The sequence below is a fragment of the Salvelinus fontinalis genome, chromosome 6 (genome assembly GCF_029448725.1).
Source record: "Salvelinus fontinalis isolate EN_2023a chromosome 6, ASM2944872v1, whole genome shotgun sequence".
In the NCBI taxonomy this organism is placed as follows: Eukaryota; Metazoa; Chordata; class Actinopteri; order Salmoniformes; family Salmonidae; genus Salvelinus; species Salvelinus fontinalis.
The window spans coordinates 27,134,474-27,158,318 of record NC_074670.1 but is presented as its reverse complement, the minus strand read 5'-3'; the positions used below and the strand labels follow the sequence as shown (position 1 = coordinate 27,158,318).

General features: G+C 39.9%; 2 protein-coding genes across 2 annotated transcripts; both read left to right on the top strand.

Moving 5' to 3' along the window:
- The first annotated feature begins 860 nt into the window (after positions 1–860).
- Positions 861–4,116, top strand: LOC129856696 (1-phosphatidylinositol phosphodiesterase-like). The gene is made up of 3 exons (XM_055924429.1): positions 861–1,607; positions 1,751–1,838; positions 2,985–4,116. The coding sequence occupies exons 2-3, from the start codon at positions 1,759–1,761 to the stop codon at positions 3,826–3,828; spliced, it is 924 nt and encodes a 307-aa protein (XP_055780404.1). The 5' UTR covers positions 861–1,607; positions 1,751–1,758; the 3' UTR covers positions 3,829–4,116.
- Positions 4,117–4,246: 130 nt separating this feature from the next.
- On the top strand, positions 4,247–9,599 carry LOC129857513 (uncharacterized). Its single transcript, XM_055925836.1, has 7 exons — positions 4,247–4,385; positions 5,577–5,775; positions 5,892–5,993; positions 6,227–6,283; positions 6,478–6,702; positions 6,991–7,113; positions 7,259–9,599. The coding sequence occupies exons 2-7, from the start codon at positions 5,602–5,604 to the stop codon at positions 7,322–7,324; spliced, it is 747 nt and encodes a 248-aa protein (XP_055781811.1). The 5' UTR covers positions 4,247–4,385; positions 5,577–5,601; the 3' UTR covers positions 7,325–9,599.
- Positions 9,600–23,845: the final 14,246 nt, after the last annotated feature.

The following is a 23,845-nucleotide window of genomic DNA, read 5'->3' as shown; positions in this document are numbered from 1 at the left end:
CACCCTATCAAAACCCAAAATATAAGATTGTTTTACTCCAATGGTTTGTAAACAATGTAAATGTAAACAAACACTGCATTCTAAAAACTTGGTTGAAAAGAAACTGTTAATATCGTGGATGGTCAGTCCTTGCACCGTCATGTTTATGAAAGTGAGAGTGGTTACATTTCTCCAGGCCCATCCCTCAGCTTTTTACCATACCATAACAGCGTTGGGGTGTCTACTTTGTTATTGTTTTAACTGCAAATTGGCCCTTTAAATTATTTAAGTTTTTGTGCGGTAATGAGCATAAAATCCAACATGCATTCATTTAATTCTTTAATGACATGAAAATTAGGTTTAGAAGGTGAATAACAGCCTATTAGGCCTAATAACTAAATCAGAGCACTGCACGACCCTAATGCATTTGACCTAAAGTCCTATCTTATAAAAAAATATTAATGAAAGCTGTGATGGAAACAGGGAGTTTCGGTAGGCTTCAATGTTATAAATCCCAACAGATAATTTGTTCATTGGACATGGTGGGATCTTTTTGTGTCGGTAAAATTAATTATGCGAGAAATGGCGGTGGAAACGCCTTTATGCGCAAATATTGATTTGATATAATAATTATCTTATGAAAGTACATTTGGATGTGGCGCGCGCGCAGGGGGAAGGGGGTCCCGAGTGAAAACGTTTTGGGATCCCCTGGTGTAGATAATGATTGTAGGCATACTATCTAAACCAGGGGTGTCAAACTCATTCCATGGAGGGCAGAGTGTCTGCGGGTATTTGTTTTTTCCTTTCAATGAAGACCTAGACAACCAGGTGAGGGGAGTTTCATACTAATTACTAACCTTAATTAGTCAATCAAGTACAAGGGTGGAGCGAAAGCTCGGCTCTCCGTGGAATGAGTTTGACACGTGATCTAAACTGCTGTAAAATACATTTTCCATAAGCAAAAATGTTGAATTTTCAGCTGTTTGAAGCTGGTATAGCCTACAAAACTGAAAGTAAAAGACTCAAAAACTAACCTTTAAACCGGGAGCCACAGCCCACCTAAAACTGTTCTACCGCTTCTTAGTAGGAAAAATAATGCACTCACTACTGTAAGTCTTTGTGATATGACTAACATGTAAAACATCTTAGACTTGCTTTCAATGGGAATGACAGTAACAAGTTAAATATTGCAGCTTTAAGCGAAAAAGAACATTGTGTGCACTACATTCTCACGCACGGACTTTTAGATTTTAGAATATTCGCATGAAAATCTGTATCCAATTGGGTGTAAACCTACCGACTGGTGGGAAAATGTGCATATGTTCTTTATGCAGATTTTAGAAAATTCATATTAAAATCTGTCGCCAAATTGTCTGGAAACCTAGCTAATGACATTCTTAAAGACGCTCGTCTCACATTGGTGAAGGCAGATCAAGGCTGAGAATGTACCATTTGATTTCATTTGATCTTTTTGAAGTGTGCTTAACCTTTCTCAAAGAAAAAGAAAAACCGTAGGTAAACACTACGAGGCCACACCTATCCTTTATCAGTATGCTATAATTCTGTTGCCAATCTGCAGAGGTCAAAACACCAGCACCTGTGTGAAACTCCTTAGTCCAGAGCTGTATGTGAGTATCCCAGTCTTTAGCCAGGTGAAACATTTCAGTATTTCAGTCTTGGTATAGGAAAGCCATCTAGAAAAGGTAGGCTATATAGAAAATCAGGAGTATGATTTTTGGATTTGCATTATATTATTCATGTTTTTTGGCAGGTTGTTGAATGTTTTCCTCCTTTAACGTGACCATGAGGACCACTGAGAAAGCTTTGTTTTGCCACCTTTACATGTTACTGCTTTTTGTGTAAGTATGGCTACAGGTATTTAAAATAAGTCCCCATTAATTCCAGAATGTATATTGTAGGGGTTTACATTGTCCACTCTGATTCGAACCTAACATTTCTTCTTTTAGTGTAAACTTAATGGAAGTAGTAAAAAAGTTTATGAAAAGTGAGCAAAATGCTGTGAGTCAATTGATGTTTTTGTGATATACCATACATATGGTGTAACGTGTAAACTGGGAGTCGGGAAACAAGTTCAGGGAGTGTATTTAATAAATGAATATGGAACAAAAGAAGAAACAGGAGTGGCGTACCGACATGAAACATTGACGCCTAGCGATTTAACTAAAGGGAGTGATATGTAAGGTAATCAGGCAGGTGATTGAGTCCAGGTGAGTCTGATGACAGGTGTGCGTAATAATGAGCCGCCTGACGACCCCAAGCGCCAGAGAGGGAGTGTACGTGACATATGGCTTTGGTGCAAGTTGTAATTCACAGGGATACACAGATATTTAAGAAAAAGTAAGCATAGTCTGGACTGATTGTTTAAAAAAATATATATTAATATTTTTTTTTATCATGGTTTCTTTATTTGGCTTTTCAATATTTTACAAACACTACCACCCTCAATCCCATGCTCCATTGACTGATTATATTCTCCCATCTTTGAATGAAACAGCATGTGTAACGGATGTGAAATAGCTAGCTAGTTAGCGGTGGTGCACGCTAGTGGCCTTTCAATCGGTTACGTCACTTGCTCTGAAACCTGAAGTACTGGTTCCCCTTGCTCTGCAAGGGCCGTGGCTTTTGTGGAGCGATGGGTAACGATGCTTCGTGGGTGTCAGTTGTTGATGTGTGCAGAGGGTCCCTGGTTCGCGCCCGGGTCGGGGCGAGGGGACGGTCTAAAGTTAAACTGTTACACATGGTACCTGAGTAAAGCCTCTCTTCAACCTTTCAGTCTCTATTATCTAGCTGATGACCTTTGATAAATGGTATGGCATTAGTTGCAGAACAAGGTGACTTTGGTAAAGTGAGTACACTGCTCAGGAAAGTGCAAGGTGACATCTTTTTTTACTGTGAGCTTATACACCATTCATAACCCTCAAACACCAATATTTCGATGACAAACAAATGATGAGTCAATCCTTTGTTGTATGATTTACTTTTAGAGGTTTTTGCCAAGGAAAGGACCTCTTCTTCAATGACAAAGGACTCCTACTCCCAGAAGCCTACAAGATTGGCTGGATGGAGGCCATTGATGACGACAAATTAATCTCTGACATCACCATACCTGGTACCCATGACACCATGGCTCTCTATGGAGGCCCAGCGGCAGAGTGTCAGGCCTGGGAGTTGGGGGATCAGCTGAGGGCCGGCATACGCTATCTGGACCTCAGGATATTCGCCTTTGAAAACAAACTCTATGTCATGCACGGGGTTGTCTACCAACACAAGTCGTTCTATGAGGTCCTTGACACGATCAGAGCATTTTTGTCCAAATTCAGAAGTGAGGCGGTTCTCATTAGAGTAAAGCCTGATTTGTTTGATAAAGAGAATGTTGAGGAGCTGGTTGGAAAAATGATTATTGATGATACAGATGTATGGGTGAAGTCTGACATGCCAACTATGGCTGAGGCAAGAGGAAAGATGATATTTGTACAGAAATCCAGCTTTAAGCTGGGCATTCCTCTCTTGGAAACAGACAGCAAGGGTGACTATGAAGTTACGCATATTGCAGACAAGGAGAACAAAATTGTGAAACACTTGACACAAGCTTCAGGTGATTGTGGTGGGGATTATATCGTTCTGAGCTACTCCAGTGGCACTGGCATTGGCACACTGTTGGGCATGTTTCTAACTCCCAAGAAGGTGGCTGAAAAGATTGACCCATGGCTCGATCAGTATCTGAGACAGTTCTCCAGTGACCACAGCAGTGCATGTTTTGGGGTGATTGCCATGGACTTTCCTGGTATCGACCTCATTCAAACAGTCATTAAGATCAATGGTTGGTGAAGTGTTCACCCATGGAAGTCATAATTATATTGCTGTCTGAAATGTTAGTTGACACCATTAGATTAAGTCCAGCAACAACACATGACACATACTATACTTGATTGTGCTCATATTGAAAAGGAGTGAGATAGAAGACTATGACAAAGTAAAGAATTTAGTGATTGTAACGTAGTATTGGCATGAGCTCTTAAACAACAATAATGAAGAATTGGCACTACACGTCTTTGTACTTTGCCCCTGCTTGCTGTATTAAAAACAAAGAAAATCATTAAAATGGCAAAGAACAACTGTGGAGTCCTTGCTTTGTGTGTGTGGTGGGGGGGTTCTTCAGTATGACAGGAATCCATTATATGTTTATTATTCAGTGAGGGAAGGGTTAACCTCTCAGGATCTCTTTAAAGTGGCGAGGAAAGCCTGTTGGGAACTAGCTGAGACTGGCTGAGCGCTCCCTACCAGCTACTTCCCTGTAATTAAACCAAACTGCGCAACAAGCAGACTGGTCTGCCACTGTGATTGAACAGGACCTGTAGAGGTGTCCATCTCAATTGCAGGAACGGGTGAGCTTTTCTCTAAAATACATGTTGAATTATACGTTTTGAGTGAATTTAAATCTGTGTGTAGTTGTTTCATGCTCTCAAAAAGAAATGATGTAATTACAAAATAGTAAATAAATAGATTATATTAAACAATTCACGCTGCAAAGTTCAGCAGTTATAATCTAAACAAACATTTGTTAGGGTTTACATTTGTGAGTCGGGATGGATTTGATTGGAGAACACCCAATGGTTGAGTTTGTTTTGCATGGCCTGGTGCTCCTGGTGGCGGAGTTTGCGTATTTTAGACCATTCCATTGGTCTTTAAGTGAAATCTGTACACACCCGGGGCACCGGGACATGCCAAACGAACTCCACCACTGACACACGGATGTGTAACTTCTGGATAGTACTGTATTTTACAGTACTGTTTAATCTGGTTTACTGGGACAGTATATGGTATGTGTACTTTCTGCTGCTAACTAAAAATAAACACTATTTGTAAATACCTGTAGCCTACTGGTACAAAATGGGTGGAGTTCTTTCTAATTCAAAATGGCTGCCATTGATGGCATCGCCCAGGTGGGTGCTATACATTGTAAGTGGATGACGTGAGTTTCCCCCATATCTAAGTAAACAACCAGTGGCATAAATGCTTTATGGTAAAGTGATGCAGAATTGTTGTGCTGTACTGATTTGCTTGAATTCATAAGTTAATTGAGCAACATGGTAATACAATTGCTGTTTCAAGTCATTTCCCAGAAGGAGGGAGTTGTTGTGCACTTCCTGCTCATGTGTAGCAGAGGCTCTACACCCACTCATCACCACACTTTATGACATGCCCTATCTCCTATCATCTTTCAATGAGGCAAGAGATTACCGCAATGAAGGAAAGCAAAGCAACAAAATAATGGGTAGATTCACTTTAATGTTGTCCACGTGGGATGGAACCTGTTAGTCACTATGACCCAATACACACTGTAGCAGTGACAGTAAGAGAGCCCTTATTTAGGTCATATTCAGAGTGCTGTACAATGCAATACATTCTCTAACGGAAGGATAGTTGGTCCTTTAAAGAAAAAGTTGTATCCTGCAGATACAACACAGACTTTTTCAGATGTTTTTCGAATGAATGTGCACCTTTTAACATCATGACAGTATAAGGCATACACACTTATTTTAACATTAAGGTGATTGTTCTGCCTTTTGTTTTAGAGCTGTGTAACCAAGAGTGGCCAGCATGTCAGTGACTGTGACCAAAGGTGGAGGGGTGACTGTATTTACTGTGAACTCTAAAGAAGGAAGCAGTTGGCCCCAGCTGTGTCAAATACTTGGGACCTTGTGCTACAGCCCATCATGCGTTGTGTCCGAGGCACTGAGGAGGCTCCAAACAAGTTCCCAGACAGCTCTGGGGGTGGGTGAACTAAATTAACACACACACCACAACATACATGTCTATCATCACTGAGTTGCATTTGTCATCGGAAGTGAGCCAGAGATTTATAAAATTATTATTTTCTTCTTTCACAGACTATACAGATCATGGTGGGAGTTCTCAACATTGGCTTGGGAATGATCCTTGTTAGCCCGGATTATTCTAATAATGGGGTTCCTTATTGGCTTGGTGGTGTGGTAAGTTTACTTTATTTTGTTATCGTTTACCATGTCATCATGTTTAGTATGGAAGCATGTGATTTCACTTGGAGTTATAACCACAGTAAACAAAACCAGGAAACATAACTGCCTACCCACACTTATTCTTAATTTTTTTTTTACATGCAGGGTTAAAGTCAAATGTTTTTGTTATTTATTAGGACAAATAATGTGTAGGTTGTTCGTATTTGATATGTGTGCCTTCTCCTTAGTTTATAGTCGTTGGCATCATGTGTATATTGGCTGAGAAGTTCCCCAGTCCCTGCTTGGTGAGTTGTTCACTGATGCACATACCTTTAACTCTTTCCTGTCATTCCTTAGCCTCATTCCCTTCCTCCATTGAACAATCATTCAATCTGATCCAGCTGAATTATAATCATCAACTGAACATCTGAGATATCTAGACCTCTGTGGTTTACTCAGTTGAGTCAAACTGGTTTTATATTCTCTGATTGTGTTTTAGGTGGGTATCAATGTGTTGATGAACCTGTCAGGTGCTGCTCTGGCCATTACTGGAATTGTGCTGTATGCTATAGACCTGGCAAACTACAATTTCTGGTGGATTTGCAATGATGACAACTACAACTGGCGAGATGACTACTATGGCGGCCAGGTGGCAAAACCACCCAGTGATTCGGAGAGGGATAGACTCTTGACGAAATGCAAAGATGCCAAGCAGATTGCACAGGTGAGTGCTTTTGAATTAAGTTTTTTAATGATATCCATCATGTGAGGAAGGTGTCCCTTGTCTGTTCTAAGTCAAATATATTAACATTTGATTAGAAGGATCAAACTGCTTAATTTAGTAATGAACATGTCTCCTTAAACAGAGATAGTGGGTACCATGTTTAAAGCACATTCTAATAGCTGGTATGCCAGTCTGTTTCTGTATTTTCCAGTGTTCACCAACAGCACTATCTTGCTAAACAATCCAGTCAATATGTTCAAATCCTCCATGTGTTTGTTCTACCATTAGATGTTGATGAATGCCTTGGACATCGTGCTCATCGTCCTTGCAGTCCTTCAACTTTGTGTCACCATAAGCTCTGCGGTGTTGGGTATCAAGGCTTTGTACAAGAATGGAAAGGAGGGAAAAGAGGTATGAACAGAGAACCCTTGAACAGAGCGAATACAACGGCCATACAAATGGAAGTAGAATACGGATATGTAGATACACACACAACCAAGGTAATGTTTGTTGTGTCCTGCCAAGTAATATGTAACTTTGCTCTGATATGTTGCAGAACATCCGGGACCTGGAGCAGTATAAGCCTCTGCTGGAGGAGGTCACCACTAACCCTGCAGCTTAAAGAGCACTGATCTGATCTGATATACTTTATTGACCACATGGGGAAATTTGTCATGGACGATTAAAGAGTGATGCTGCTTCCACATGGAATACATAAATAAATAGAATTAAATGTATTCTACATAAATGGATCATCATACACCCCCCCTCCACACCCCCCTCCACACCCACATTTGTTGTTATACATACAGTATGTAGTACATATAGTTAATTTACTTAATTTACTTCCTTACTTAATTTACTGTAATGCCTACTGTGACTTTGTTTTGTTTAAATGATAACTGACACTGATTGTGTCTTCATGACTTTTGTATTGGTTGTTTTTCCAGAACTGAAAGGACAGTTAAAGGGGACTATATCAAGTTAATTACTGAATTGACTCTTGTATATGATTTTTTTCCTTCTGCATTTTGATCATTTCTTACTGTATCTTTTATTCTGTCCCCAGAGCCCCCCCCTTCAAAAAAAACAAACTGTTTTAGCTCAACAGTTTGAAAACCGTTTTACTTAACATTGCCATCTGGTGGCAGTCATTCCCATACAAACATACACCATTGGTTGCTCATAGGTTTTCTTGGAGGTAAATACAGTTAACTGCCAAAATAAAGACAACACCAACATAAAGTGTTGCATTATCTACTAAGTTAATATATGGAATTGTTTAAGATGGTCATCAAATTGATAATTTAGCCACTTGAATGAGGACCACAGTAGGTATATAAAAAATATATATATATATATTTGATGAAACATTGAAATTGGCCTTTACTGCTATAACACATTTGTACATGGCAAAACAGACAGTCCAACAATACATAAGGAATAACGTTTTAAAGTGTCTGTCTTATACACTGGCGTAACGCAGTTTCTCTGGACCAAGGTTGGAGTGGGCCCCCAATCCCTATTGTGGGGAGCCACTACAAACCACTGTCCATGGTGCTGACATTGGGACATATCTATGCGGTTGCCGATCGGATCGATGATAGGGTTTCTGTGGTGCCAGGGCATGTAGCTTATAGCTTTGCTTCAGCAAACGGATACAGTGGGGCAAAAAAGTATTTTGTCAGCCACCAATTGTGCAAGTTAAAGATGACTTAAAGATGAGAGAAGCCTGTAATTTTCATCATAGGTACACTTCAACTATGACAGACAAAATGAGGAAAAAAAATACAGAAAATCACATTGTAGGATTTTTAATTAATTTATTTGCAAATTATGGTGGAAAATAAGTATTTGGTCAAACTTTTGTTCTCAATACTTTGTTATATACCCTTTGTTGGCAATGACAGAGGTCAAACGTTTTCTGTAAGTCTTCACAAGCTTTTCACACACTGTTGCTGGTATTTTGGCCCATGCCTCCATGCATCTCCTCTAGAGCAGTGATGTTTTGGGGCTGTTGCTGGTCAACACGGACTTTCAACTCCCTCCAAAGATTTTCTATGGGGTTGAGATCTGGAGACTGGCTAGGCCACTCCAGGACCTTGAAATGCTTCTTACGAAGCCACTCCTTCGTTGCCCGGGCGGTGTGTTTGGGATCATTGTCATGCTGAAAGACCCAGCCACGTTTCATCTTCAATGCCCTTGCTGATGGTAGGCTTTGTTACTTTGGTCCCAGCTCTCTGCAGGTCATTCACTAGGTCCCCCCGTGTGGTTCTGGGATTTTTGCTCACTGTTCTTGTGACCATTTTGACCCCACGGGGTGAGATCTTGCGTGGAGCCCCAGATCGAGGGAGATTATCAGTGGTCTTGTATGTCTTCCATTTCCTAATAATTGCTCCCACAGTTGATTTATTCAAACCAAGCTGCTTACCTATTGCAGATTCAGTCTTCCCAGCCTGGTGCAGGTCTACAATTTTGTTTCTGGTGTCCTTTGACAGCTCTTTGGTCTTGGCCATAGTGGAGTTTGGAGTGTGACTGTTTGAGGTTGTGGACAGGTGTCTTTTATACTGATAACAAGTTCAAACAGGTGCCATTAATACAGGTAACGAGTGGAGGACAGAGGAGCCTCTTAAAGAAGAAGTTACAGGTCTGTGAGAGCCAGAAATCTTGCTTGTTTGTAGGTGACCAAATACTTATTTTCCACCATAATTTGCAAATAAATTCATTAAAAATCCTACAATGTGATTTTCTGGATTTTCTTTTCTCATTTTGTCTGTCATAGTGGAAGTGTACCTATGATGATATAACTTTTCAAGGAACGGTTTGCCTTCTTTATTCTTCAGACACAATTATCTGGAGGGATTAAAATCATAAAGTACCAGTCCCCAAATGTGAAATGTGTCTGCCTCTGTGTTCAACCTCTCACATTTTGTCAAAGTGAGGCTGTGGGTGGTTACATGTATTTCTAAGAAAAATACCTTGGCATTGAGTCAAAGCTACCAAGGAAGGATGCTATATTGAGTTTTAGTGCAGTCATGGTCTCCTTCAGATGTTTGTGCTTTCATGAGCTGAAGGTTATTGAGCTGCCTTTGTAGCTAGGACACAATAGACTGACAACATTCAATGCGTAGTGTTTGCACTGAATGTGAAAGCCTGTAAGTATGAAAGCCACTGAAATAAGCCTCAGGGTATCTTTTGTTACCAATGCTTACTTTAATACACAATACTTTTCCATTGTGGGAAATATCTTTGAGGCAGTTCCAGATACGTTTTTTGAGTCTAGTAATGTTGGGAGATTGGTATGCAAGAAGGAGTCAATCTGAGAATAGGGATACCATATGTACTAGTGACGAAACTGCACGTGACAACATGACTGCATGTGAAATATATGTCACAGCATGGGGATGCAAAATTTCAACATGTGATACCATCAAACGTCAATGTTTTTAACATATGAAAATGCAATTCCGTATGTTTATTTTATTTATTTATTTTACCGTTATTTTACCAGGTAAGTTGACTGAGAACACGTTCTCATTTGCAGCAACGACCTGGGGAATAGTTACAGGGGAGAGGAGGGGGATGAATGAGCCAATTGTAAACTGTGAGGTGTGAGGTGTTAACATGTGAGGTGTTAACATGTTATTCTCCTCATGTGAAAAGGTGGTGTTAACGTGTTTAATACATGTGAAAATTTGGTTTCATGTGAACAACTGACCTCATGTGTCTCTTGTTTTCACGTGACAATTTCAGCATAACATGTGAAAACAGCTATTTCACATGTGAAAATACGATTTCACATGTGAAATTGCACATTTGGCATGTTTTTTTGAGGGACATAATGAAATGGTATGGGGGTTTTCAGTGGTGGATAAAGTACTCAATTGTCATACTTGAGTAAAAGTAAGAACACCACATCAATCTCACTTTCACATATGGAAATGGAAGTTCACATGTGGAAACCATTCACATGTGAAAATCTTATTTGCAGCAGTTTCACATGTAAGAAAACTCCACATCAAAATCTAACTTTCACATGTGGAATTGCAAGTTCACATGTGGTGGCGAAATAGTGTTATTCTCCTTACATGTGAAAAGGTAGTGTAAAAATAGCATTAGCAATGTTTCTAGATATGAAATAGCTAATTCTGTAATGCCATTCGGTAAAAAGGTAACTTAGCCTACCTAAGCATAATAATTCAAATGTGTTAAAAATAATTATTTCTTATTTCTGAGCCATCCATTTGGGGTGTTACTGCTGCAGGCGCACACGTCTCTTCTTCAAACGTTGGTCAGTGGTCGTTGGAAGAAGCCCAGTGAAAAGAACAGAGAAGCTAGCGCTCCTGATTTATCCTGTTTAACATGTTAAAGTAAATCAGTTCACTCAAGTTCACTTTTTGTCATTTTAGTGCTCTTTCTTTATTGCATTGTCTGAAAGCGTTCAAAATACACTGAAAACCTCTACAATCTGTACAGCTAAAAACAACAATGTGATGTCAAAGCAAGTTGACATTGAGGTTACAAAAAAGTGTGTTTATCAATTTACCTGATTTTGAGAACCATTTCTTTGTACAAAATCAAGACGTCAATTTTCTTGTAATGCTTTTTGTATACAAAATCTGAAAATTTCAACTCCATTTGAGCAAATTTTGAATTTTTCCTCAATGTTGTTGTTGTGTATTTTACCTTTATTTAAGCAGGGAGTCACCATTGAGACCAAGGTCTCTTTCATAAGGGAGCCCTACATATACAATTTCATGAGACAAATACAAAATAACATACAGTATAAAACAAGTAAAATACAGCACGATACAAATATTCCAGAAAATCAGTTACATTCCTCAATAAGAACGTCCCCAATAAATATTTTAAATTGCCCAAGCAGCACCAGAACATCCAATTGTAATGTATTTTGTAGTTGGTTCCAGCAATGAGGTGCTTGAAAACTAAAAGCGGATTTACCTATATTTTAACAGAGAAGTTAGGTAAGTCGTAAGCTTGTGTATTAGGGCTTTGTAAAGAAAAAAGGAATAATGAAGTAATCTATACGGGACTTTAACGAGGACCAGCCAACCTTTTGCTACAGGATGCAGTGGTAAGTATTAAAACGGTCACCTGTGATAAAGGGCTATGGTAGACGGCATTCAAAGGTTTAAGAGAACCCGATCATGGGAGAACCAATGAATACATATGTAGTCCATCTGAAACAGTTTTGCAAGAAGTAGAGAACAACACATATTTAATTTGGCCCACAATAAGTCGTTTTAAAGTTTTAAACCAACCAGGGTTTTCTGTAAAGCAACAAATTCCGATTGTAGCTATAACATAGCCTGGTCAACAGTTGGGGCAAAGGCATACATAAATGCAACAGCGTCGTCTGCATACAAATTAATATTACACATTTTAACAGATAGACCAATATTATGTATATAAATAGTAAAGAGAACAGGTCCCAGTACTGACCCCTGTTGTACTCCTTTTGTAATATCCAGGAATCTAGACTTGACACAATCAGAAATCATGCATTCTGTCCTATCTGACAGATCATTCTCAATCCATTTGCAAGAAGCCTGATCCAGGCCTATTTCAGTCAGCCTTTGAATGAGAATGTAATGATCAATAGTGTGATCAAAGGCCTTGGAAAGGTCTATGAATAAGGCAGCATAATGGTTTTTATGATCTAAGCTATTTAACACATAATCTAGAACAAGTGCAGCAGCTGAAACGGTGGTATAGCCAGGTCAAAAACTAGAATGGTGCACATTTAGAATAGAATGAGAAGAGAAAAAAGTTCTTAGCTGAAACTTAGCCAGGGATTCTAAAACTTTGGAAAGGCAAGATAACTTGGAAATTAGACAGTAGTTACGTTGTTTCAGAGATTTGACTACTTTCCAGAAGTTCGCTGGATTCCCACCATTCTCAGATACACAGTTCAAAAAGTATATTGACTTTGCTTTTCTAACCAGACATCTATTTTTCAAATGTCTGAAGGGCTGCCAGTCAGACATAGTATCAGTCAGTCTAGCCTTAGCCCAAGCGACATTTCTTTCTTGTAATTTTTCAGACAATTCATGCATAAACCAAGGGTTTGATCTATCCGTTACTCTTAGTTTTGTATATGGAGCATGCTTATCGGCAACAGTGTTAATAAACAGAGGGGCCTGACCCGAGTCAGAGATAGAAGACATTAAAATGTGAAAATGCACATGTTAAAGTGTAGCGTACATGAGTTGGTCATGGTTGCTCATGGTCACGTAATGAGGTAGCCCCACCTGCGAATAAATAATTAGTGTAGGCCCTCTTGGTCTAATGATGTTGGCTTCTCCCGTGGGAAATCTGGGTTCTAATCATGCCAGTTACAAAAGCACAGATTACATTTTTAATATCACAATGTGAAATGTTGGGGGGAATTGACCTGATGTTTTTCACGTGATTTGTTCACATGTAAAAAAAAATCTGTGAAACGTCACACGTGTCCTAAAACCACATGTCTGACTTGTGAACATTTTCAGGTGATTTGTTCAAGTGTGTCCGAAAACCACTTGTTTTTTTTACGTGTTCTTTTTTAGCTGTAACTGTGGTGGGGCTTTTTATTATGTTTTGATGTTACTCTTGAATCACTATGATAAATATAATGGTTTTTCTTGAGTGTATTTTTAACAAAGCTGGGATTTGCTTTGAAGTCCAAAGTGTAGGAATACAGGTGAACTCAGTTATTGACACAGGCATGGTGGCGTAGCAGGAAGATCAGAATGGCGTGAACCTAGAGGTTGTGAGTTCAAGGCGAGGACATGTTGAATAATCATTACTGTATAAATAAACGTACACAATGTATGTCAAATATGTAAGTTGAAGACTGTGTGACATTCATGGGACATCCTAGCGACTCCTTTTTGTTTGCAGGGTATCACCTGTGAAATCTCATGTGAAAAATATCCACATGTGGAACTTCATGTGAAATATCCTCATATGTGAAGTGTTCCAGAAACACATGGTTTCACATGATTTCACATGTGAAAGGTTAAGTGATCACATGTGAAACATCATCACATGAAGTGTTCCAAAACCACATGGTTTCACAAGTGAAATAACATTTTACATGTGCAAATCATAACACTTTCAAACTCTGAAGATCTACTTCAGTCCTTTATAACTCAGGTGTGTGCAGAATTAAATCACATTTTACGTTTTACTTTTTTTTTACTCGGCGTGCACTGGAGTCGCTAGTTCGCGATGAGACAAGGACATCCCTGTCGGGCAAACTCTCCCCTAACCCGGATGGTGCTGGGCCAATTGTACGCCGCCCCATGGGTCTCCTGGTTGCGGCCGGCTGCGACAGAGCCTGGACTTGAACCCAGAATCTCTAGTGGCACCTTAGACCACTGCGCCACTCGGGAGGCCCCTATTTCAGTCACTTCTAACCATGGTAGCCATAATAATGGGCACTTCTAACCATGGTAGCCATAATAATGGGCACTTCTAACCATGGCAGCCATAATAATGGGCACTTCTAACCATGGCAGCCATAATAATGGGCACTTCTAACCATGGTAGCCATAATAGTGGGCACTTCTAACCATGGTAGCCATAATAGTGGGCACTTCTAACCATGGTAGCCATAATAATGGGCACTTCTAACCATGGTAGCCAAAATAATGGGCACTTCTAACCATGGTAGTCATTATAATGGGCACTTCTAACCATGGTAGTCATAATAATGGGCACTTCTAACCATGGTAGTCATAATAATGGGCACTTCTAACCATGGTAGCCATAATAATGGGCACTTCTAACCATGGTAGCCATAATAATGGGCACTTCTAACCATGGTAGCCATAACAAAGAGAGCAAAAAAAAGAAGAAAAAAGCTCAATCAGTGAATGAAGGATTGGAGGAAAATGACTCAACTATATTCTGTAAGCATGTTGTAATATTCAAAGGATGCAAAGGATAGACTGTAACTTAGGCAAACTTACATTTAAACGTAATCAGTTCCCTTTGAAGCTTCTCACATGGGTTATCTGTATTCCTCCTTACATAAATAGACTGTCAGGTTCCTCATAGTGAAAACTCAATATATTCTCTGCAAAGGGTTTAAACTTCGCTGTACTTAGTCTCATAACCTTGTGATACAGCTTCAAAATCCTTAACTTCCTAGTTTCTCTGTGCAGTGCCTCTGTGAGGGCCTTGTGATGCTGCCAGTGAATTTCTGGAGCCCACCATCTGATAAACATTTACGGGTTTCTATTTCCCAGGAGAAAATAAAGTCATTTCCACGGAGACGAGATTAAACAAGAGACAGGGTGACGTTAAGGTAGATAAGTGCCAGCACAATGTATCCCTGCATGGCGGACGCATCTTTTCGTTACCTCGTGATGTTTTTCTGCGTTCCTGAGGTCACCTGATGGGCCGGCTCAATTACGGACTGTGGACAAATCATATCTATGGAAGAGTCATTTTGGTCTGATTGAAAGCATCTCTCAGCCTATTCACCAGTCTTGCATGGTCAGCCCTCTCTTGAATATAGACAAAGTCTAGCCTGAGAGTGAAGCCATCCCATGAATGCAGAGGACACTTTGTGTTAGGTCAGGGATGGGCAACTCCAGACCTCGGAGGCCTGATTGGTGTCACACTTTTGACGCAGCTATCACACCTGACTCCAATAATCAACTAATCGTGATCTTCAGTTTAGAATGAAATTAGTTTAATCAGCTGTGTTTGCTAGGGACGAGGAAAAAGTGTGACACCACTCTGGCCCCCGAGGACTGGAGCTGACCGTCCCCATTTTTACTTAAAAAGGATCGGACCCTTTTTTTCTCTCAATTTTAGCCTAAAATGACATACCCAAATCTATCTGCCTGTAGCTCAGGACCTGAAGCAAGGATATGCATATTCTTGATACCATTTGAAAGGAAATACTTTTAAGTTTGTGGAAATGTGAAATTAATGTAGGAGAATATAATACATTAGATCTGGTAAAAGATAATACAAAGAAAAAAACGTTCCTTTTTTTTTCTCATAATCTTTGAAAGGCAAGAGAAAGGCCACAATGAATTATTGCAGTTTAGGCACAATTTAGATTTTGGCCACTAGATGACAGCAGTGTATGTGCAAAGTTTTAGACTGATCCAATGAACCATTGCATTACTGTTCAAAATGTTATATCAAGTCTGCCCAAATGTGCTGAATTGGTTTATTGACACATTTTCAAGTTCATAACTGTGCACTCTCCTCAAACAATAGCATAGTATTCTTTCACTGTAATAGCTACTGTAAATTGGACAGTGCAGTTAGATTAACAAGAATTTAAGCTTTCTGCCCATATCAGATATGTCTATGTCCTAGGAAATGTTCTTGTTACTTATAACGTCATGCTAATCACATTTGCGCACGTTAGCTCAACCGTCTCGCGGGGGGGAGACCGATCCCATAGAGGTTAAAGAATTTAAGAATATTGTGTCACAACTCCATTCAGATTGTTCAAAAAGTTGTTGAAGAAACGATGAGAATGGTTTCACAATATGGACACTGAAATCAAAAGGCAGCCATTAAGTCAGTCTAATCAACACTGTTCTTGATTTTAGATTGTTCATGAGAAGGAGAAATTAACAATGAGTCTAGGTAGACACAAAACGGTAAGGACAAAAAGTGAAAAAGTCAAGATCAATAGAGAAGAGTCCAAATTTCTGTCTAACAGGTAAAAGAGAAATTAACCAGGATTCAGAGGGGAAAAGAGATGGGCCTTCAACAGAAGCCGGAGGTGCTCCAGAATGTCCATCATGATATTCAATAGCTCTGGATTATGTCATGTTGGATTACACACAGAGACGGACTGGGACCAGAAATTGTCCCAGGCCTATTTTTTTGTCCCAGGCCCACCGGCCCATTTTTTCCCTTGATGCCCGTATTTTAGGCAAATAATGATAATTCTGCACAATTCCCCTCAGTTAGACAGGCCCACTGGCCTTAGATGGACCAGCCCATCTGGCATTTACCCAAACTGTCAGTTTCTGATTACACATACCCACATTTGGGTTATTCCTATCAAAGAATATCATGATCAAACATCTTGATATGTGGAGTTTATTATTAGCCTGTCTGCAAGTCTCTCTGATTTGGCCAATATCTTGCCAAAAACGTCAATGCAACTGTGCAGCATTGTTGAATTCAAGAGACTCATGCTTAATTATGCATTTTTTTTTATAGAAAATAAATTTATAATTTTGTGATTTTCTATGAGATTTTATTTCTATTCATTTTTTATTTTAATTAGAAATTCAGTTTAGTTTCAGTTAGTTTTCAGACTTTGATTTACTAGTTTTTATTTAGTTTGAGGTTTATAAAACAATTTCTATTTTGTTTTTATATTATTTATTTTAAGTTTTAGTGTTAGGGACAGAAAGTAGAGTGGGAGGCTAGGAGTGTGGGAGGCTGCCTCACCGTTCAAAGCTATTGCTAGCTCTGGTTGATGTTGGTCATGGATATTCTCTTGCCTGTGTTGTAGGCCTATAGTTTGTGTTTTCTGGGGATTTCACCTCTTGCCACTGGGGGTCAGTAATACACAAGGTGAGTAATACATAGGTTTGATTATGTTTAAATTATAAATCAATCTTAATATGACGTGGATTTAAAATGATAATCGTCGGTGTCCCACTCAGATCCAGACATTTCCGCCTCGCTGTTCAAAACTATTGCGAGCTCTGGTTGATGTTGGTCATGGATATTATCTTGCCTGTTCTGTAATAGCTTAATAGAATTGACTATGTTCGCCCCGTTGTCACTATGGTATGTCCCATGTGTTCAATGTGCGGTCAATTACCTCTCCGGTGTGTGGATGCTAAATCCGATGGAGGTTGAGCAATGCATTCTGTGCCTTGTTGGAAGAGGGGTGATAGAAGCAGGCTGATATGCCCATAAACAAACCAGTCAGTCCTTTCTTGCTACATCCGTCTACACGTAGGGTTATGCCTCTTTTAGAATCTCCTTAACTTTCTATGTTACTGTATCCATTTGCAAAGCCAACTCTAGCAACCCCAGGAGTTTTACATTTGGGATCAAGTGTTTGGTTGAATTTTCGGAAGGCTAGTTCATTGCACAGTGTCGTGGACTTGCCAGACTGGATGAATAAATGAACCGGTGCTGCTTCACTCTATTTTTTAACTCATTTGAATTGAGTTGCCATGTTTCTGCTCTTTTCATGCAAACCGTTAAAGTTGATTGCCCAAGCAATGCCGTCTAGCAATGCCGTTGATGTGCAGCTACTAATAGCTGGTGTCTATCTCACCTTGTCTTTATCCTGACATGTTTTTTATGATTCCTTGTGGGTGCTGTTCAGATGAACTTTGAGGTTGGTTGGGTTTTACCATTTATCTCTGTTCCACACATGCTGCTGACACTACAACACATTTGCTTTTGTATTTTCCAGCAATGTACTCAAAACAATCCCATACAGGGCTTTACCTTTTGCTGCCGCCATTGTTCACACTCACGGTCAGCGATCACCCTCTGATTTCTTCCCTGTTAGCTAGATAGCTAGTGATAGTGATGCACAAGCTAGGCCTATTGCAAACATCACCATCTACTGGCAGCATTTATCCGCCAGATTCAGAAGCTTGAAAACCCCATCCGAAAAAAATGACTTGAAAACCCCATTTGAGAAGGAAAAAAACTACAACTAAACATAATTTATGATGGTTTGTATTTTATTCTTGTTAGTTTTGCAGTCAAAGATAATAGTTTCAGTAGAGTTTTAGTTTTTCAAATGTTTTGTAATGTCTGGAGAGTGATGGGTGTGGAGTCAGATGCAGAGAGCAGAAGGTTGACGGGAAAAACGCTTTAATGTCCTTTCGCACAGTAACTAGTTACAAACATGGGTGAAGCCCAAAACACAGGCGCAACAAACCCAAAACCATAGTTACTAAAATACAGGACAGCGAAAACCCAAAAGAACACAAACACCACTAACGTGAAATAACAACAAGCCCGCACAAACACCAGCGGGCTAAACGAACTTAAATAACACCCATCCCAAAACCCCAACAAGGAACAGGTGAAAACAATTAGACAAAAACAAACGAAAAGGAAAAAGGGATCAGTGGCAGCTAGTAGACCGGCGACGACGACCGCCGAGCGCCACCCGAACAGGAAGGGGAGCCACCTTCGGTGGTATTCGTGACATGTTTTTCCTGATTATTTTATTTCAGTTTACTAAATAGTTTTTCCAATTGTTGTTTTTATTTTAGTTTCAGTTTTCGTTAACTATATTAACCTTCCTTCACAGGTTTTGAAAATATTATACATAGGAAGTAAAACATATTTGATGTGAGTTAGTTATTACACTGTAGATATAGTCGTTTATATAACATAATAACAGTTTATGATACATTTGTTTCTTAGTTATTCTAGGAAGATGTAAACTATATAACTGGTGTGCTAGTAGTAGCCATTGTGCAATAACTTCACATCCCCTGAGACCTGAAGTGGTGTTGCTTCCAGTCTACCACAACCATGGGTTTGGATGGCTAGTGCCATTAGGAACACCTTCCTAATATTGAGTTGCACCCACTTTGTCCCTCAGAACAGCCTACATTCGCATGGACTACAAGGTGTAAAAAGTGTTCCACGGGGATGTTGGTCCATGTTGACTCCAATGCTTCCCACATTTGTGTCAAGTTGGCTGGATGTCCTTTGGCTGGTGGGCCATTCTTGATACACACGGGAAACTGTTATGCATGAAAAACCCAACAGGGTTGCAGTTCTTTAACACTCAAACCGGTGCGCCTGGCACCTACTACCATACCCTGCTCAAAGGCACTTAAATCTTTTGTCTTGCCCATTCACCCTCTGAATGGCACACATACACAATCCATGTCTCAATTGTCTCAAGGCTTAAAAATCCTTCTTTAACCGGTCTCCTCCTCATCTACACTGATGGAAGTGGATTGAACAGGCGACATCAATAAGGGATCATAGCTTTCACCTGGAGACACCTGGTCATTCTATGTAATGGAAAGAGATACTGTTCCTAATGTTTTGTACACTCAGTGTAGATTTGAGAGTACAACGTGTAGTGTGAGTTTGCATCCCAGGTCGGACAAACAGAAACAAACTCCAATACAGTTTCCTAAATATACAGTTGAAGTCGGATGTTTACATACACTTAGGTTGGAGTCATTAAAACTCGTTTTTCAACCACTCCACAAATTTCTTGTTAACGAACTATAGTTTTGGCAAGTCGGTTAGGACATCTACTTTGTGCATGACACAAGTCATTTTTCCAACAAATGTTTAGACAGATTATTTCACTTTCACATAATTCACTGTATCACTATTCCAGTGGGTCCGAAGATTACATAGACTAAGTTGCCTGTGCCTTTAAACAGCTTGGAAAATTCCAGAAAATGATGTCATGGCTTTAGAAGCTTCTGACAGGATAATTAACATCATTTGAGTCAATTGGAGGTGTTCCTGTGGATGTATTTCAAGGCCTACCTTCAAACTCAGTGGCTCTTTGCTTGACATCATGGGAAAATCAAAAGAAATCAGCCAAGACCTCAGGAAAAAACATTGTAGACCTACACAAGTCTGGTTCATCCTTGGGAGCAATTTCCAAACACCTGAAGGTATCACGTTCATCTGTACAAAGAATAGTACGCAAGTATTAACACCATGGGACCACGCAGCCGTCATACCACTCAGGAAGTAGACGCATTCTGTCTCCTAGAGATTAACGTACTTTGGTGCGAAAAGTGCAAATCAATCCCAGAACAACAGCAAGGACCTTGTGAAGATGCTGGAGGAAACAGGTACAAAAGTATCTATATCCACAGTAAAACGAGTCCTATATCGACATAACCTGAAAAGCCGCTCAGCAAGGAAGAAGCCACTGCTCCAAAACCTCCATAAAAAGGCCAGACTATGGTTTGCAACTGCACATGGGGACTGTTTGGCCATAATGACCATCGTTATGTTTGGAGTAAAAAGGGGGAGCCTTGCAAGCCGAAGAACACCATCCCAACCGTGAAGCATGGTGGTGGCAGCATCATGTTGTGGGGGTGCTTTGCTGCAGGAGGGACTGGTGCACTTCACAAAATAGATAGCATCATGAGGGAGGAAAATTATGTGGATATTGGAGCAACATCTCAAGACATCAGTCAGGAAGTTAAAGCTTAGTCGCAAATGTGTCTTCCAAATGGACAATGATCCCTAGCATACTTCCAAAGTTGTGGCAAAATGGCTTAAGGACAACAAAGTCAAGGTATTGGAGTGGCCATCACAAAGCCCTGACCTCAATCCTATAGCAAATTTGTGGGCAGAACTGAAAAAGCGTGTGCAAGCAAGGAGGCCTACAAACCTGACTCAGTTACATCAGCTCTGTCAGGAGGAATGGGCCAAAATTCACCCAACTTATTGTGGGAAGCTTGTGGAAGGCTACCCAAAACATTTGACCCAAGTTAAACAATTTAAAGGCAATGCTACCAAATACTAATTGAGTGTATGTAACAATCGTCCTGGGAAGAAGGTGACCAAAACGCAGCGTGGTAAGTATTCATGTTATAAATGTAATTAAAACTGAACACTAAACAAAATAACAACGAGGAAGAACGAAAACAAAACAGTTCTGTCAGGTGAAGATGCACAAAACAGAAAACAACTACCCACAAACACAGGTGGGAACAGGCTACCTACGTATGGTTCTCAATCAGAGACAACGATAGACAGCTGCCTCTGATTGAGAACCACACCAGGCCAAACACCTAGAAAAGGACAACATAGAACAAAACATAGAATGCCCACCCCAACTCACGCCCTGACCAACCAAAAATAGAGACATTAAAAGGATCTCTAAGGTCAGGGCGTGACAGTGTATGTAAACTTCTGACCCACTAGGAATGTGCTGAAAGAAATGAAAGCTGAAAAACATAATTCTCTCTAATATTATTTGGACATTTCACATTCTTAAAATAAAGTGGTGATCCTAACGGACCTAAGACAGGGAATTTATACTAGGATTCAATGTCAGGAATTGTGAAAAACTGAGTTTAAATGTATTTGGCTAAGGTGTGTGTAAACTTCCGACTTCAACTGTATAGTCTAGTTGTGTCACGTTCTGACCATAGTTCTTTTGTGTTTTCTTTGTTTTAGTATGGTCAGGGCGTGAGTTGGGGTGGGTAGTCTATGTGTGTTTTTCTATGTTGGGGTTTTGAGTTCGGCCTGGTATGATTCTCAATCAGTGGCAGCTGTCAATCATTGTCCCTGATTGAGAATCATACTTAGGTAGCCTGGGTTTCACTTTTGAGTTGTGGGTGTTTGTTGTCGTGTCAGTGTTTGTTCGCCACACGATACTGTTTCGTTCATTTGTTCACTTCGTTTGTTGTTTTGTATTTTGTAGTGTTCTGTTTGTTGGATTAGCATTAAAATTCATCATCATGAACACTTACCACGCTGCGCCTTGGTCCTCCTCTCTTTCACCCGAAGACGAGCGTTACAAGTTGTCATGTAGAACACATACTTAATATCAACAAAACAGAAACATTTCTATCAAACATTTTATTCATCGTAAGAGTATTTTTGACCCTGCAATTTCCAAAGAGGGGATATGAAAGTTCTGTCACATGGCCACAAAATTATGTTGGGTGTTTTCAAACTATAATGCCATAGCCAAAGCTTCTGTCCCTCAGATAGCTCTACCCTGTGACTCCGATTGTTTTGCTATGATGTCATTGACTATATACACTACCGTTCAAAAGTTTGGGGTCACTTAGAAATGTCCTTGTTTTGAAAGAAAAGCTCATTTTTTGTCCATTAAAATAACATCAAATTGATCCGAAATACAGTGTAGACATTGTTAATGTTGTAAATGACTATTGTAGCTTGAAACGGCAGATTGTTTATGGAATATCTACATAGGCGTACAGAGGCCCATTATCAGCAACCATCATTCTCCTGTGTTGCAATGGCACATTGTGCTAGCTAATCGAAGTTTACCATTTTAAAAGGCTAATTGATCATTAGAAAACCCTTTTGCAATTATATTAGCACAACTGAAAACTGTTGTTCTGATTAAAGAAGCAATAAAACTGGCCTTCTTTTGACTAGTTGAGGATCTGGAGCATCAGCATTTGTGGGTTCAATTACAGGCTCAAAATGGCCAGAAACAAATAACTTTCTTCTGAAACTTGTCAAGTCTATTCTTGTTCTGAGAAATGAAGGCTATTCCACGCAAGAAATTTCCAAGAAACTGAAGATCTCATACAATGCTGTGTACTACTCCCTTCACAGAACAGCGCAAACTGACTCTAACCAGAATAGAAAGAGGAGTGGGAGGCCGCGGTGCACAACTAAGCAAGAGGACAAGTACATTAGAGTGTCTAGTTTGAGAAACAGACGCCTCACAAGTCCTCAACTGGCAGCTTAGTTAAATATTACCCGCAAAACACCAGTCTCAATGTCAACAGTGAAGAGGAGACTCTGGGATTTGGTATTTGGTATTTTATTAGGATCCCCATTAGCTGTTGCAAAATCAGCAGCTACTCTTCCTGAGGATGCTGGCCAAGAAACAACCATATCTAAGACTGGCCAATAAAAAGAAAAGATTAAGATGGTCAAAAGAACACAAACACTGGACAGAGGAAGATTGTAAAAAAGTGTTATGGACAGACAAATCTAGGTTGAAGGTGTTCAGATCACAACGAAGAACATTCGTGAGATGCAGAAAAAATAAAAAAAATGCTGGAGGAGTGCTTGATGCCATCTGTCAAGCATGGTGGAGGCAATGTGATTGCCTGGGGATGCTTTGGTGGTGGTAAAGTGGGAGATTTGAACAGGGTAAAGGGGATCTTGAAGAAGGAAGGCTATCACACCATTTTGCAACGCCATGCCATTCACTGTGGACGGCGCATAATTGGAGCCAATTTCCTCCTACAACAGTACAATGACCCAAAGCACAGCTCCAAACTATGCAAGAACTATTTAGGGAAGAACCAGTCAGCTGGTATTCTATCTATAATGGAGTGGCCAGCACAGTCACCGGATCTCAACCCTATTGAGCTGTTGTGGGAGCAGCTTGACCATATGGTACTTAAGAAGTGCTCATCAAGCCAATCCAACTCGTGGGAGGTGCTTTAGGAAGCATGGGGTGAAA